This window comes from Oculina patagonica, chromosome 10 (genome assembly GCF_052425735.1).
Source record: "Oculina patagonica isolate OP01 chromosome 10, crgOcupat, whole genome shotgun sequence".
NCBI classification, from domain to species: Eukaryota; Metazoa; Cnidaria; class Anthozoa; order Scleractinia; family Oculinidae; genus Oculina; species Oculina patagonica.
In genome coordinates, this window is record NC_135767.1 from 6,501,721 (window position 1) to 6,519,438 (window position 17,718).

At 40.0% G+C, this 17,718-nt stretch overlaps 2 protein-coding genes across 2 annotated transcripts; one reads left to right on the plus strand and one right to left on the minus strand.

The window, feature by feature from the left end:
• The first annotated feature begins 3,178 nt into the window (after positions 1-3,178).
• Positions 3,179-7,155, plus strand: LOC144667185 (uncharacterized). Its single transcript, XM_078528592.1, has 2 exons — positions 3,179-3,196; positions 5,677-7,155. Exons 1-2 carry the CDS (start codon positions 3,179-3,181, stop codon positions 7,153-7,155), a joined length of 1,497 nt encoding a protein of 498 aa, XP_078384718.1.
• Positions 7,156-12,997: 5,842 nt separating this feature from the next.
• Positions 12,998-16,731, minus strand: LOC144667186 (thrombospondin-1-like). The gene is made up of 4 exons (XM_078528594.1): positions 16,656-16,731; positions 16,009-16,122; positions 13,588-13,764; positions 12,998-13,185 (listed from the first exon to the last, which is right to left on the minus strand). Exons 1-4 carry the CDS (start codon positions 16,729-16,731, stop codon positions 12,998-13,000), a joined length of 555 nt encoding a protein of 184 aa, XP_078384720.1.
• Between the last annotated feature and the right edge of the window lie 987 nt (positions 16,732-17,718).

Consider the following 17,718-nt stretch of genomic DNA (forward strand, 5'->3'; position numbering starts at 1 on the left):
TTTTAAAACTTTATTTTGGCTCATTTTGACGAAATTCAGGATTTTCAGACTGCCAGTAAACGGCTGTATCTTGTCTGTCTCTAACGATTTTACTACGGTTTCGAACGAGCTAATTTTTCAACATGATATCATGGTAGCGGGCAGAAGTCGGTTCGTTCTGAATTTTTCAATACGGTATACAAGTTACAGGTCAATATACAGACCCTCTGTACAGTAAAAAACGTTTTGGGAACAAACCATTGTGAACTTATTTTCTATGTTGATCAGTAAAAATCCTTAGTACGACATGGGGTTTGTTATCAAGTTCGTTAGTACGTTAATACTGCAAGGTGTATAACCTCAGAAAATTATTATCAAGTGTGTTTTGTTTTATTAGCGGTTTATACTCTAAGGTCTTGGTATGGGAGATCAAAATTAAGGCAAATTTCTGTTATTATCTGGTTGCTTGGCACAGATTAGTACGATACTGAATTGGTTAGGAAATGTAAACAAACATTAAATTGAATGAGGGTAGAAAGGGAGGGACACGTGGGGGTGAAAGGCTAAGGAGATGGAAAGGGAGGGAGAATTAAAATCCATGGTTGGTTATATCACGCAACCTTTGACTTCTGTTGTTTTCTCACAAGAACAAAACTTAAGGTGGGGTTCTACCTGAATTTGAATGGAACTTTAAGAGATTTTAAGAAGGGATTGAAGAAAAGAATGGAAACACCTCCAAACAGTTGACCCCCTAGCCTCGCAAGAGCACTCCGGGTTGTCAGGAGACTGTTTGGTGTCCGTCCACCAATTTTTAACTTCAAATTCAAATTTTAAAATCACATTAAATCTCCAATATTTCTTATTTGTCTAAATTTTGCTAATCCTTTGAGAAAAACTATCGCCTCCCAGACATCCCCCAAAATCGTCCAAAAATTAACAAAATACTGCAAAACAAATATATATGGGATAAGTAAAGCTTTTTTGGAATCCTTGAAACGCGGCTGAAATGGTTTTCAGTGTTTTCCAGCCCTTATACTTTGGGTCAGTACTACTATTCTTCACCAGTTGCTATTACAGTAATGGTATGAAACAAATACCTAATCATTGGTCAAAAAGTTGTGATCATTTTCTTGACAATAGTAGTTACCTGATTAGGAGAAATGCGTCAGCCACCTAAAGCGTTGGAAAAATTGGTCTTCAGGTAAAACCCCGCCTTTATTAAGTATTGCGAAAAGGCTGCACTTTGCTAAGTGTTACAAATTTATATCTTCTAGACGTCTAGTTCAATCGTTTATTTGTATTGTGCGAAATATATTTTTATAACTTGAGACCATTATGTCATTAATACCCTAGGTGCTAGGGTTACCCTAGCAGGAGGGTTACCCTAGCGCTCCCACATTTCTTCTTATTTTCATCGACGTGTTTACAAGGCGCTAGGGTTACCCTAGCACCTAGGGTAACCCTAGCTGAGTGCTAGGGTTACCCTAGGTGCTAGGGTAACCCTAGCGCCTTGTAAACGCTCTGCTAGGGATAACTCGCCTACCCGGGACAACTTTATTTTGGCTCCAAGAAGCTAAATATGTTTAAAAATACCGACAAAAACAGCGAATTGTGACCAAGAAACATCGTGTTCATTCACAATTTGTCGTATTTTTGCACTGGAACGGAATTATTTTCGAATAACAGCTTCTAACGACAAAATTTTACAAGGTTAACTGAAGCGTAACCGGTGTAAGTTGACCCGGGTAAGTAGGGTTACCCTACTGCGAATTTTGCTTGTAAACCCGGGCTATCTTCTAACCCTCTTGCTAGGGTAACCCTAGCACCTAGGGTTACCCTACCTGCTTGTAAACAGGCCCTAAGTAATAATGCAATCTTGAAAACATTCCAGATTTTCATTATTAAATAGAAACACGAAAAATTCAAATTTGGGAAAACAAGCCTGTCAAAATGACGTTGCCATGGTGATTTCAAGTTACTGGCACAATAACTAATCCTACCAGATTATTGCGAGATAAATTTTAGATAAACGCGCAAAGTTTGGCAGCGTTTGGTTGAATCTTGAAAAAGTTATAAGCGTCCAAAGTCAGCGCGGGCCTCAAAAGCTCCCCCCCCCCCCCCCCCCCCTGCCGGACTGAATAGGTTTGGACTGTTTTTCCAGATTTTTCTGCGTACCCGCAAGTCAAAACAGATAGCTAATTATTAAGCGCCCGATTTTAAGCTTCTCAAGCTTCTCAAGCTTCTTGTTGACAGTTAATTCATCTTTGAAACATTTTGTCAACAGCAAAAAGGAATCTCTAAAAGATTTTCTTCAAAGACTAAAAAACTTGCGAACTTGAGCAAAATGTATGCTTTCAACTTTTCAAAGCTCGGAGTTCGCGATGCAATATATACGCGCGCGTATATATCAGTCAAAAAGGCTCGGGAAATTATTAGCATTTTGACAAAACGCGCGTGAAATTATTTCCTAATTTCACTCGTCACCATTTGATTACCAATACTAATTAATTGTCAAACATTCTGAGCTCGCGCGTACACGTATACTAAAGCCTGGTTTTCACTAGCGACGCAAGCACAAACGCAAGCACAAGCGCAAGCATAAGTGGTATGTGCCAAGTGAAAACGAACGTCGACATAAGAGGGTCCTGAAGGGGTAAAATGGGAACTGGGATTTGCCTAGTTTTACTGGGAAAATGGGATTTGGGTCACTGGGACTGGGATTCACAAATGGGAATGAGAAGCACGTCAGTACACGAAAAAAACATATATTTCAGGCTCAATAATATTCCTCAAGGCATAGTTACAATGTTGAAAACTCTGAAACGAAACCAACGCCTGCACGCAAGTGTCTTTCAAGTGGCTGTCAATTTTCCTGTCAGTGATTTAGTTACTTAGCGGAACAGCTATGACTGAGCATGCTCAAACTAGCGTGATCCAATATGGGCGAAACACATCCTCGTACCCAGGGTCTTCGTTCCCTTTGAACAGCGGTCTGGAAACGAGCGAGCCTGGGGGGTTCTGATTGGAAGTCCAACAATATCGGACTTTCGGTTGAATTGCGCATGCTTAGCTTTAAAAACCATGACTCAACGATCTTCTTGGTGTTTACTTCCGGCCATTTTATTGTTTTTAAAACCAAACAAAATCAATCTTGCAACGGAGCTTTTGAGAGTCGCTCGTGCCGTCAAGATTGCGCAGTATGGAACGAAGACTCGAGGTACGAGATTGGACGAAACATGTGACGGCAATTCCTCTACTAACCTAGTAACACACATGGAAAATTGTGAAAAAGACATTCCTCTGAACTACTCACTCAAAGAACTGGAGAAAACGTTAATACGGATGTGTTGAGTTGAGAATTTCAGAAAACGAAAGGGATTTACCGATTTCAACTAGCAGAAATAAAAACAGGATTTAGGACAATTAAAACAACACAGTTACTGCACGTATAGTGCGTTTGAGCCTTGATTTTTCATGCACTGGGACTGGGATTTGAGCAAAAAATAGGCTGGGAAATGGGATTTAGGCAAAATTTTGGCTGGGAAATGGGATTTAGACCCCCCCCCCCCCCCCCCCCTTCAGGACCCTCACATAAGCATAAGCATATTAGCTAAAGAATACGATGTTTACTAGTTAGAAAGCTCTGTTCTCGACTCCGTTCTCTCGCAAATATTGCGGCAGAAACTCTCAGGCGTCGAGTGTTGTTGTCTCTTCTACTCTTGTGACGAGGAAAGTGAAAGCGACTACACAAAAAGAGGAAAACGAAAAATTTGGGGTTATAGATATTTTAAAATAAAGAATTCATCTCTATTTCTTTCGATACTTGAGCCCACGCTTGTGCCTTTTTGTTTTTTTGTCTACACTCCTCCGAAGAACCACAGAAAACCTTTATCAAAATCAACCGCGAACGAGTGCTTTAATTGGCTAGACACGGCCAGACGTAAACAATTTTCTTGTAGTTATGCGGTGTTTCGTTTTCACAGGAACGCAAGCACAGGAAAAGGATGATCCTTGTGCTTGTGCTAAAGCTTGTGCTTAAGCTTACGTCGAGGCCGTTTTCACTTTGTTATGCTTGCACTCGTGCTTGTGTCGCTAGTGAAAACCAGGCTTAACGGCTGATAGCATACGAGTAGCTCAGCCAATCAGATTATTGCATTTGCATTAGGGCCTGATTACATGGCAAATTTCAGCCCGGGCTGAAATTTCAGTCCGGCTTCCAAAACAAATTCTCTTAAATACACGTTTGCGATTACATGGAGAAAGTTTCATCCCGGGCCGAATTTCCAGCCCGGTTTTTGAAAGCGGGCTGGGAATCTCAGCCCGGGCAAACGGGCTGAAAAACCTCATGTTATCGTGTTCAAATTTCAGCCCGGGCTGAAAGTGAGCTTAAGGATGCGCAGTGATGGTTTTCAACGAAAGAAAATGGCTGCCCCGATAAGTGTTTTGTTTTAAAAGTGTTCAACCCGGGCCGAAATTCTCCATGTAATCGCAACAAAATTCCAGCCCGGTAAATTCGCCATGTAGTCAGGCCATTAGTATACTAGTAGAATTTTACTTATTCTTTCTATGAGCGAAAAGAAAACTCTGGCTGGTAATCTAATTGTTCATTATAGAAGGTATAGATATTTCGCCTGCTAACCTTACTTGGCCTATGTTTGTTTTGTCCGTGAGCGCCGGAACGAAGGCCAAACGGAGGTTTTATTCGGGTGTCTGGAAAACCCGAATAGCGAATAGTCGCGAATAGCGAATAGTACGAATAGTGCGAATAGTCGCGAATAGTGACGAATAGTTAACAATTATCCTGCGAAATCGCGCGGAATATCGCCTGATACTTAGCCGACGAGGCCGTAGGCCGAGTTGGCTAAAATCAGACGATATTCCGCAAGATTGAGCAGGATAATTGTTTTATTATTCGACAAATTGTCAACGAAACACATTTTGCAGAAAGAAAAACGGTAATTATGCAGCGCTTTACAAGATTTCGGACGAATCTTCGCAACCTACGTATACCGCAGGATATCTGTTATGTACGGATGACAGATATCGTTAACATTTTGACCATATATGGGCAGCGCGCGCATGTGTTGAATAATAATCGCGAATAGTGACGAATAGTCGCGAATAGTGACGAATAGTGACAAATAGTCGCGAATAGTGACGAATAGTTGCGAATAGTGACGAATAGTCACGAATAGTGACGAATAGTCGCGAATAGTGACGAATAGTGACAAATAGTCGCGAATAGTGACGAATAGTTGCGAATAGTGACGAATAGTCACGAATAGTGACGAATAGTCGTTGAATAGTCGCGAATAGTCGCCGTGAATAAGCCTACAGGGTTTCTAGACAAAATTTACCGCCACACGCACAGAGCAATCTAGAAGGTCAAGCAAATTATATATCATATGCTTTCCCGCTCACTCTAAAAGAGAGTGCAAGTCAAGATGTAACTATATAATAAAAATTTGGTTTGTACCTGATCTTAAAATCTGTTTAAAAAGGTGATAAAAAACGTATAAAACTGAATTTTCGGTAACTCTCTGTTACCTTCATCAGACTCTGATGAAGGTAACAGAGAGTTACCGAAAATTCAGTTTTATACGTTTTTTTTACCACCTTTTTAAACCGATTTTAAGATCAGATACAAACCAAATTTTTATTATGTCAAACACTGATCGCCCTAATAACATCTACAAGGAAATCAAGAACATCTACGGCGTTGAAACGCAACTTCTAGCAAGAAAATTGGAACAGAATTCACTTGCACAAGTCCGCCACAAACAACATCTGCAATACCTACATAAGAGCAAAGAAAGGGATTCCCTGCCACGTTTTCTGTTATCAAGGCCACCGATAAACAATCCAAAAGCTTGGGACATAGCCCGCAAGACCGGCTGGAAATACCTACGTCTGCTCATTAGCCAGTGTCATCACAAACTTAAAGTTCTGGACAAAGCTCAGGAATCACTTCGGCAGAAGATCGAAGATCGCATCGAGAAAACGCTCTACGACACTCTAACTCAAGTCGTCGCGCAACGTTGCAAACACGTTAAAGCGGACGTTGAGAGGAGACATCAGAAGAAACTAGCAAACCCATCAAACCGAAAGGAAGAGGCAATTGATAAAAAGTGGGTTGTAAACATTTCCAACAGAGAACTGGACAAGAATGAAATATCACTCCTTCGAAAAGGGCTTAATTTCGCCGTTACGACGAGTAGTGTACCAACAAAAGAAATTCTCGCTTCGGTCGAATCAGCTATCGATGGTCTGCCAAAACAACGTCAGAATATCATCAGAAGTGAAATCTGTAGCACTCTAAAACAAGCACACCTCCCGAGACAACAAAATTTAACAAGGAAAGAACGAAATGCTTGCAAGGCTCTTGAAGAGGATGAGAGCGTTCTGGTTATAAAAGCCGACAAAGGAAACTGTACTGTTCTTATGAACAAGACGGATTATGACAACCAAATCCGTGCACTTCAAGACAGGGATGTATACCAACCGATCACGGATAAAAGGCAAAATCCAACCTCAAGAACAGAGTCAGCCCTTGAGAAGAAGCTTCTGGATCTCAAAAAGCAGGGCAATTTGACAGAATCAGAGTACTGGAGACTCAGGCCATCCGAGTCTACACCAGCAGCCTTTTACGGACTCCCCACGATACACAAGGTAAAGCTGGAGCCCAAAGAAGACCACTTTACTCTGCCAAAAGAAGCAACGCCTCAAGTTCCGTTAAGACCAATTAACAGCTGTATTGGCAGTCCGACATACCAGCTTTCCAAGTATTTGGCGTCCATCTTAAAATCCCTCCAGAGCGAAAGTGGCTTCCCTGTCAAGAACGCTAAAGAATTTACAAACTTTATAAGCAGCCAAGTAGTAGCCGAGGACGAACAAATTGTGTCCTTCGATGTTGTATCTCTCTTCACTTCAATCCCAGTAGATTTGGCGATAAATATTGTTCAACGCAAACTTGGTGAGACAACTGAATGGAAAGCCCTTACAAGCTTGACACAAGCTCAAGTTCTCGATCTACTCTCCTTCGTACTTAACAACAGCTATTTCTCATCTGAAGGAACTCAGTACTACCAAGTATTTGGCTGTGCGATGGGATCGCCTGTCAGCGCAGTGATCGCCGAATTAGTCATGGAAGAAATTGAGGAAAAGGCGCTACGTTGACGACTCTAATGCGTGCCTATAGCTAAAGAGTGAAAGCATCAGAGTTTTTCACAGCCATCTGAATTCCATTAACCCTCATATCCAATTCCCGATAGAAATGCCAACTACAGGCGCGGAAGGCCAAACCATAGCTTTCCTTGATACAAGTAACACGGTATCTGCGAGTGGTCAAGTGGAAGTGGGCGTGTACAGGAAACCCACGCACACAAACAAATATCTCGCCTTCGAGTCGCATAGTCCCGTGCAAAGCAAACGAGCTGTAGTAAAGACACTAATGGACCGTGCCAAATATCTTCCCTCGACCTCTTAGTCTGGGAGCAATGGTATTTCCGTGGGAATTTCGTGACGATTTTTGCCGACTAGTTTAGAAGTGTTAAGGGGGACCTAAGGAACACGATAAATGTTGTCGGCAATCTTGTAACCCGTGCAAAGGCCTTCAAGGGGAATTGAAAAAACATCGCCTATTTGGCTTAGCATGAAAACGAGGCTGAATGATGAACTTCACAAAAATGTGGTATTTATTGGTATTTTAGAATAACTATTAGCAGTTTCGATAGTCTGAGATGTCCAAAAGAATATCTTAACTGATATGGATAATCTCGATCACGTGACCATGAAATGGAGGCTGCATTTTCTTGTGGTTCATTGAACCTGGAACCGCAGTCCCTGCCGTCCCCTCGCCATACAGTTTTCTAGTTATGTCAGTAGGAATCAATGAATATCCCGACGTTGGGCAATTTAACGAAATTAAAAGGCTTTGCATGGTGTTGTGACGCTAGTAAAAACCGTCTTTTTAATATATGCAACATTTCGACAGACCCTCCCATTCCCCCTCTCAGATTGTAGCAAGTTTTGTGGGTGAACTTTCTACGCATCGCTACAGTCGTCCATTCCTCTTCCCTCTTTTTTCATCTGTAACCATCTGGCTGTGGCAACCTAGGACTGCATACTCTGTCGTTGTTAAAAGTAATGATCTGGTATTGGGCACAAAGAACTGCTTCATATGTGCACTCTGCGTAGGTAATAGCCGGTTTGATTGAGCCTGATTCTTTTCGAACATCTACCACATGAGATCTTTATTCTGAGTCTGGCAAACATACCGCTCTTTCAGAGCCACTGTCTTCTATTCTGGATACAGCGTCGTTCCAAGACATCCCAAAGCATTAATTACGTCCTTGTCTAAATCTCTGAAGGCTTTTCAGCACGCAGGATTATCAGGAAAAAACCTCCAGTTATATTAGCCTGCGAATACAGCCACCTCTCATTCGCTTCCGCTACTACGTAGGAGCGAATGAGAGGCGGCTGTATTCGCAGGCTACATATGTGCAGGCTACACATAGCACTGCCAAGTTCAATTGCACGGTGATTCTGGCCGGTGCCAGTGACTATGAACAGTCTTTGATACCGTCTGACCTATTAAGGTACTGCAGTTCTGTCATAGCGTCAACAGCAGGGACTCGTAGTTGCAGTTAAGGCCCCGCGTCCAAATTTATTATGTTATCTTCGTTATTCTGAGTAGCCGTATTCGTTCTCTACTGCGATTCACCTTCGTGCTTGTAAAAAATTCTCATTAACGAGCTCTTTGCGGAACAATGGAGCATCATACCGTCGGGTGCAAACATAGATGTCGGTACCACAGAAAACTTAGATTGCCCTATCACTGCCTTGACATCAACCTCAGGTCTGGCTCTTGCATACTATCATTAGTCTTGAAACTCGACCACTTTATCATTGCAAGATACTTTGAGTACCTTTCCGCTGTCTTTCCAAGAAAGAAGTTTGCGTTTATTTGTTCTGGGACTAGCAGTTCACTTGTTCGAGTGAATTCTGTCTTTAGCAAAGATCTTACAAAGTGCCCTTTCTCTCTCAATTTTAATGGCAAAGATCACTCTTCATTGCTTCAGGAATGATCATAACCACTTTGGTTACTACAATTGTAAAGTTCTTTTATTTATACTCTTTTCTTTAAACGGGTTTAGAAATTTCCGCATTGTGGTCAACAACCGATCAATAACTCTGTCTTCGCGTTGTGAAATAAAAGCTGCATCAGAGAAGACATACCAGCCATTTGCTTTGTCTTAGGAAAAACTTTGCTCAAGCGCTTAGGTTTAGAGCGATCCCAGTAAGTCCTCCTGCAACCTTCATGCAACGGTTGATATGATCGAGAGTGGTATCCCATCCTATCGCGGGTTCTTGTTCACCCTCCCTATTACGATGAAAAATTTTCTATAGACCTCAAGGCTTCTTTAAGTGATAGGAACGTTTTTTTTTCTACCTTTTATTTTTAACTGGTTTTCACTACGTAGACATAAAAGCAGTCTAGTTTTGAAACACCTGAAGCCCCTTTTACACGGCAGAAAATTTGTGCCCCCCGGCTCGGATAAAATTGGTACCCGTACCAGAAAAAATTGCACTGATACCCTGTTTACACGTCCTTTTTTTACCGTGCTAAGCTGCGTTAAATAATGTTTTGGTGCGGGTAAAAGGCTCAAAGCCTTGCCCAGCGTGCGCGGTTCTGCCTTAGTGCGCATGCCGATATTTCATTTAAACGTCACATACGAGTCGCGCATCTTTTTGCCTTTTCCCAGATGACTAGAAAAGGGTGACAGTACGTATGGTTCTTGTTCAGATGGCAGCAGTAAATGGCAGCAGTGATGGCTTGTACCTCTCCTATTAACGACGAAGATTATTATTATTATTATTATTATTATTTTATTCTTCTCGCATTATTTGGTTCAACTCCTTACATCATGCTCTTCCAAGGTAGTATTCTTTTGACTTTGGACACTAACGAACACGAACTCAGGAGAAAGCGACCGAAGGAGACTGCTGAAAGTCATGCTAGTTCTTCCATGAATGTTCATGTGATTTTCTTGGCAACTGTTTTTCATAAAATACACGTCTAACACACGCCCGAGTGGAATTTCTGCACATTTATTGAATAAAGTAACGTAAGAAAAGAGTTGGTTCAGTACGGCTAATCGTTTACACTACACATTTTATTCGAGCCGGGTTAGATTTTAAGGAACGCGTACCAATTTTATCCGTGCTCGGACTGCCTCGCGACTAGGTCCGAGCACGGGTAAAATTTTGGTTCGGCACGGATGAGGAAAAGTCGACGTTTACACGACAAAATTTATCCGTGCCGAACCTTTTTTTCCGGTACGCGTACCAATTTTATCCGAGCCGTGCCACAAATTTTCTGCCGTGTAAATGGGGCTTGAGAAACAAAAGTTCAATAAATGATTGATTTTCCTCTCTCTCCACATTCAGAGCCGAAAGACTCGCACTTCATTCTATTAAGACATTTTGCACAATAATGGGCTTCTTTGACCTCTTATAGTTTACATCCAATAGGTTTCTGTTGCTGCAGGTATTGTTAATTTTAAACTTAACATGTCGAGGTTTTAACAGTTTTAAAACAATATACGATAGTAATTAATATCTAAGAATCTTAATTTGATATTGAAAATAAATTATAATAAATTGTAATCAGTTGTTCAAAGCTTAGCCAGTCAGGGGGCTTTTAAAGCCCACCCCCACCCCCATGTAATTTCCAGAATAACTTTCAGAAATCACAATGAAACTAATAGGATGTATAGTATGTCCGAACATCTATCTTTTGGTATACGTCACGTGAGATGACTACGTCACATCACGTGACAATTATATCACGATATCAAAACAGCCGCCATCTTGGATCCGCCATCTTGGGTTTCAATGTTTTTCCAAAACGCCAGAAAACCACCCAAAAATTGCTGCAAAGTACTCAAAATCAATAAAACTGTGCTTAACAACCGTAAAAAGGTGAGAACAATTGCATTAAAGTTAATTTTCATTAATAGAAACACGAAGATTACAAATTTGGGAAAACATGCCTGTCAACATGCCGTTGCCATGGTGATTTCAAGTTCCTGACACAACAATCTATCCTATTAAATTATTCCCAGATAAATTTTAGATCAACCCGCAAAGTTTGGCAGTGTTTAGTTGAATCCTGAAAAAGTTATAAGCGTTGAAAGTCAGCGCGGGCGTCAAAAGCCCCCCGGTCTCAATAGGGTTAATTAGTCCTGTGACCAGTATAATCAGTGCAAGCTATAGTATTTTATCTCATACGTTTAAGGACTAGGAAAATTTCGTCCTAAAATACTAAAAACGGCAATATTTCAACCAAATTAGAACTTGCGCGAAGCAAGTTAGAACTTCAGCCTCGTTTTCATGCTGAGCCACACAGGGCACATTTCAACGCCCCATAGAAACCGACTGCACGGGTTACAAAAGTGCCGACAACATTTATCGGGTCCCTTAGACCCTCCACAACACTTTTACACTGGTCGGCAAAAATCTTCACAAAATTCCCACGGAACTTTTTTCAGCGACATTTGCTCCTGGACTATCTGAGCGGAAACAGAGCGAAAAACAACAAGTAATCGGTGACCTTAAAGTCAACGGATACCCCCAAAGTTTCATCGATCGTTGCCTTGTTTCGGCTCAAGAAACCATACAGCCAGAAAACCAAGAAAGTCAAGAGAGTCCAAGGGGTTACGCTTCAATCCCTTACATAAAGGGTGTTTCCGAGAGAGTTCGACGTGTGCTTAGCAGAGAAAACATAAGAACCACTTTCAAACCTGTTAAAACACTGGGCAGTATCTTTAAGAAACCAAAAGACCGCCCCGCCACAAATCAGATCAAGGGAATTGTGTACAAAGTCAAATGCAAAACATGTGATTTTGCCTATGTGGGAGAGAGCAAACGATCGTGGAATTCGCGCGGCGCAGAGCACAAGCCTGGCACAAGATCTCATAACGAAAGCGCAATAAGATTTCACGCGGAAACAACAGACCATGACATTCATCCGGATTATGTAGAAATTTTAGAAAGAAATGTCAACAATAGGCAACAAGGCCCATTCCTAGAAGCGCTACATTCTATCCAGGACATTAACTGTGTGAATGAGCATGTGCATTTTCTACAAGTTTATTTAACATTGGGAACATCCCTAGAGACCAAAAACTGAACCAATTTTTACTCTAATGAAGGTAACAGAGAGTTACCGAAATTCAGTTTTATACGTTTTTTTACCACCTTTTTAAACCGATTTTAAGATCAGATACAAACCAAATTTTTATTATGTCAAACACTGATCGCCCTAATAACATGTAACTATATGAATCACTTTTATTGATCTATTAAGCCTGTATCTCAATGCCGACCGACCATAAACTGTATTTACTCACATTTCGTTCTCATGAATCGCGATCCGAGGCACGTTCTATCAGCAAAAAAATAAAATACAAAAGAGAGAAAGGTGTTCTGTTATTAGTTTATCGATGTGAAAAGACAATATAAGTTGTGTTATAAAAAACAACAACGCCAAAGCCAGTATTATTCGCGGCCGTTGTTTAGGCTCGTCACGCAACGCTTGCTTGCATTAATTTTATTCCCCTTTCTTTTTTGGACTCTGCCTGGGGCTGTCGATCACCGGCGAGAAAACAAAAAAACACAATAATAAGCTAATGAAGACACTTTTTCAACGGTATAAAACATACGAAATTCCGTTTATCATTTACAACTTCTCTCCTAGCAAGCATCCATTTTAGCGGGAAAATCTCACGTTGTTGCGAGGTACTGAGAACTACATGTCTCTATTTCGTCACTATTCGTCACTATTCGCGACTATTCGTCACTATTCGCGACTATTCGTTACTATTCGCGACTATTCGTCACTATTCGTACTATTTGCTATTCGCGACTATTCGCTATTCGGGTTTTCCAGACACCCGTTTTATTCTTTAAATACTGACTTATCTTATCTTATCAAACTAAAGAATAAGATAGACATTTAAAGTCCCTTCTTACTTGGACATCTGTTTGTGTTGCATGATCTTTTGTGGGTTTCGGGTCCTCGGCATTTGTGGCCGCCATTGCTTGGAGGAGGATTGTTACATGACCTCCAGCGAGTTTGAGATCCACCGCCACACGTCACACTGCATTTGCCCCAGGCTCCCCAGTGTGACCAACCACCATTAGCTAATTGGAATTAAAAATATACAGAGATTAACAAACACAGTGGAGAGCTTGAGTAGGCTATTGCAACGGAAGGTTTCCAGGGGGAGGGGACTACTAGTTTAGAGGTTTAATCACGGTCGTCGATCGTCCCTTTCATGTAAAAGTCCCTCCTAGAGTAAGGCTATCTCTTAGGTTTCTTGATACATAAGCTACATTTGGAAGACATATTTATCTCAACACTGAAACTATCTCGTCCACTCTTCACGATCTAAGATTATTCCGATTTAACATTGTCCTTTGTTGTTACTCGTGCTTATTCATTGCAAATTGCACTCGAAATCATGTGATTACCTTTACAAATACCGACTAATCATATCTCAGCAGGAACAAAAACTTAAAGAATAAGATTGACAATCTTTTTACTTAAGATTGGACAACTGTTTCTGTAGCATGGTTGGATGTCGGTACTAAGTCCTTGGCAACCACGTCCGGTAATTCGTGGAAGATAATTGGTACACGTCCGCCGGCGAGTCTCATATCCACGGCCACAAGTCACACTGCATTTGCTCCAGGGTCCCCAGGATGACCAAACACCATTACCTAATTTGAATTAAAAATGTACTGAGATTAACAAACACGGTCGAGAAGCTTGCGTAAGCTGTTACAACGGAAAGTTCTCAGGGGGAGAGGACTACCGCATATAAAGGACGATGATGCTCGTCGCCTTGCTAGGGAGTGAAATAAATTATTTCTTCGTTATTTTATATTGACATCACCTGAAAGTCAAATTTATCTTGACAAACTAAAGGTCACAAAACGCATTTTATCTGCACCAAATAGTACTTTTCGATAAAGGAAAATGGAAAAAGGTTCCACGCGACAATTTAAAACAAGAGCAAAGGAATGGGAAGACCGAGGCAGATAACCGGAACGAAGAAATTTTAGAAAAGGCTTTTCACATGCGCACTCTTTCAAGATTTAACAAAATAACACTACAATAAGTAAAGGGAAATAAATAAATAAATAAATAAATAAATAAAAAAGTACGTTTTTTGGCTCACATAACTTTTTCAATTTCTTTTTCCAAACACCAGCTCCACTGCACGATCTTGGGAGAAGGGGCAACGTAGAAATGCAATTTTTAAGGGACCAAGGAGCATGTCCTCTCTGCCCCGGAGGCCCTCGCTATTCGCTCAAATGTAGAAAACTCAGTGGGTTTGTAGTCCAGTTGTTAATAGACACTTGACTGTATTCTAGCATTTCGTACAGTATGCAAAATGACACTTTAAATTAACAAATACACTTACCGCCTGATTTGTTCCAAATATAAAAATGTCCACATCGAATAAAAGAGAAAAAACAATAATATATTCGTTTCGTTTAACATGGTTAATGCTTTAACAAGCTACTGACCACTCAGTGGAAATATTATTCATTTGAAAACTTCCTCTCTACTATTATAAAGTAATCTTCGATTTGACACTTTAATGGCGTTTTTCTTTTAATCATTCATTCATTTATTCATTTAATCATTCATTCTTCTGTTTGTGAACAAAAACCAATTTTGTCCGATTTGTCAGGAACTTTTGTCTCGGGAGGCTTGGTAAAAAAAGCAAAAGCAAAATGAAAATCACGCTTGAAATTACGTTCTGGCTAGAAGAAAATTGGTTTTGGCTACTGAAATCAAAGGCGTCACTAGCCACTAGGCTAGTTAGCAAAAAAATTTGCCTCGAGCCGTTCTATTAATCCGACTTAATATACGTGGTGACATAGCCTCTTTAACCGCAATATATCTAATATATAGATTTAGGCAAGCCTAAAAGCGGAGCTCCCCATTTATTTAATTTTCACTGGAGTTTACATATGCGGTCATTCAAAGCTTTAATGTATACGCTGGCCCATAGGTGTAAGACAAAATTAAATCGATCATGGTTGAAATGGATGTCTTTATACGGTACAACAAAAATAATAATCTCAAGAACAACTCATGGCCTTAAAATTATTTAAGAGTCAATTCTCTGATTTCTAAGAATAGAAAATAGTTTCGCGATCCTCTTATCTTTTTGCTTTATACAAAAGATACGTCAATATATTTGGTGGAAAAATATTCCCGTCTCGCTTTTCTTGTCTTAACATCGGTGCACTCAAATGGGTTGCTCACGTACGCAAATAATAATAACAAATCGTTGTTCATTTCTTAGCTTTTTTTATTTCCTACCGTGTGCACAGTTTAAACAAATTTTAACGTACACTAAATCATCTCCATTCAGTGTAGTCATTCAGTGTAAAAGTGAGCTTCACTAAAGCAAAAAGGAAAATATTATTCAGTTTATATTCACAGTTCGTGCTCTCGATCTAGATGGGGTAAACATGATTTTCAGAACAAGTTTAGTTTTTTTGCTGGAGCTTTCTGCTTTGTCGTCGTTCAGCACTTCAAAAAACGTCACTTATACTGTATGAATTTCTTCTGCCGAGAGAATTTACGACTTAAAGTCAAAATAAACTTACAGCAATAAGAAATAAACTCTCATCTGACAGAACATCACTTCAAGGGACTCGAAATCGACTTTATACGGCCGAAGAAAATCAACTTACGCCAATAAATAATCAGTAAATCCATAGCAAAATAAGTCTAAACTAAAACAATCAGCGGAACAAAAACAAAATGAGCTGACATGTAAGCATAAATGTATTACAAATTGAAGCGAATGAAAGCGGCAAAGTATTTACTGAAAGATCTAAACCTTGCCGACACTGCATGGCGGAATCTCTCGAAACTGCGTTCAGAACGTAAAAACATTTTCTGTCATAAAATCAGCTCAGCAATTCAGTACAGGTTGTTACCTTGCATCAGAGTCCTGTCTCTTTCTCCAGCGGACATGATCCATGCAGTAGTTAGCTTCGTTTCAACACAATTATTTAAGCTAAAGTTATTGTATTTTTGATGATGAATGACAGCTGCAGATTCAACCGCAAACAACAGAAAGAAAGCAAACTAGACTTGCACAAGGAATATCATTCGCAATTATTTCGGATCTCCTCGTAAACCTTTTTCGTTTTCCACAATTTCATGGAATATACTGTAGATGACTTTTTAGGTCATCGTGCGAGAAATATTTCGGTACGAAAGTTCTCCTTTTACTGGCGATTTCATACAGCCTACACAGTGAACACCGCGCAACAAATTTTCCCGCGTTTTCAATTCATAACTTCGTTTAGATCTAACTGAAACGTCCACATCATCCAGTCGATAGAAGATAAAGGACCATAAAGTCAATTGCTCGTTTTACGGTTACGGAAAATGAATGCGACAAAAGGCCAATAAAATTAAAATTTAACCGTGTAGCAATCGAGCGAGAGCCACATTTTTTTGCGTAAAGGTGCATAGAGGCTTCGATACACTCACACATGAAAAAAGACAAACAAAATAGAGCAGTTGGATAATAAATCTCTCAGATGTTTTGCTGTGTAGTGTCGCTGAGTAATTTTACCCGTTGTCCATATTTGTCTTGTCCCTAATCCTCGTTTAAGACCTTTAAAAATCTCGGGGATGACCATGGCCGCCATGTTGCACGACGTACGTGGTTCGTCGTACGGCGCACGCGCCCGCGGACCATGCCGCTAGCCATGATGACCATGAAAACTCAGCTACATGGTTTCTCTACTTGCAATTTTCTATGGCTATGGGGCTACGCTCTAAGGAGCTCCGCTAAAAAGAACAACATTACAATACACAAATATCATTTCTGATCAAGTATGTTGTTACATGTACACCCAAAGCGATACAGAATTAAGACGGAATCCGCCAGGACTTTGAGTATTAATTGGACAAAATTATGTACCAAAATTATTTACGTCTTATTGCAAACTTTCGTGCTACTGTTTCAAATATCTTCTGAAAAGAAATCATTTCAAACAACACCAAACATCAAAAACAAGTTTCGATGTTCCACTGACTTCCACTGAACCGCTTTAAAGACGATTTTAAGCAAGAGCTATACGTGCAATTTTACCGATAGTTTACATGGTTCTTGTGAAATTTGAAACTCATTTTCTCAGACTCTGTTAAGAAATTGTTGTTGGTGTTATTGCGGATAATTACTTACATCTTTAGCTTTTAAAAAGGGTAGAAAATAACGCAATAGTATTTAAATTATTCTGGTACTCGATTTTGTCCAGGTAGAATTAATATCACTCGATTTAGTTGTCCGGCTTAAATGAAAAGTAAAAGTGCTGCATGCATTGACACTTACCATCACCTTATTGTTCCAAGGTTATCACATGAACAAGGAAAGAAAAATAAGAACATAGATTATGAGCACATAGCAAATAAAACTATAGTAAGATAAAATATTGTTTACACTGTAACATTTTTATGACACAGGAAAGTAATTTGTTTGCAAACGTCCACATGAAAAGGAAAATAAAAATCAGTTGTTAGCAATAATTAACATTTTATTCATTTTAAGAAATACCACAGTCTTTTATTAAAAAAATAGAAGTATGGCTTTTTGCGCACATTTTTTTACAGGGTGTTTTTTAATAAACCATATT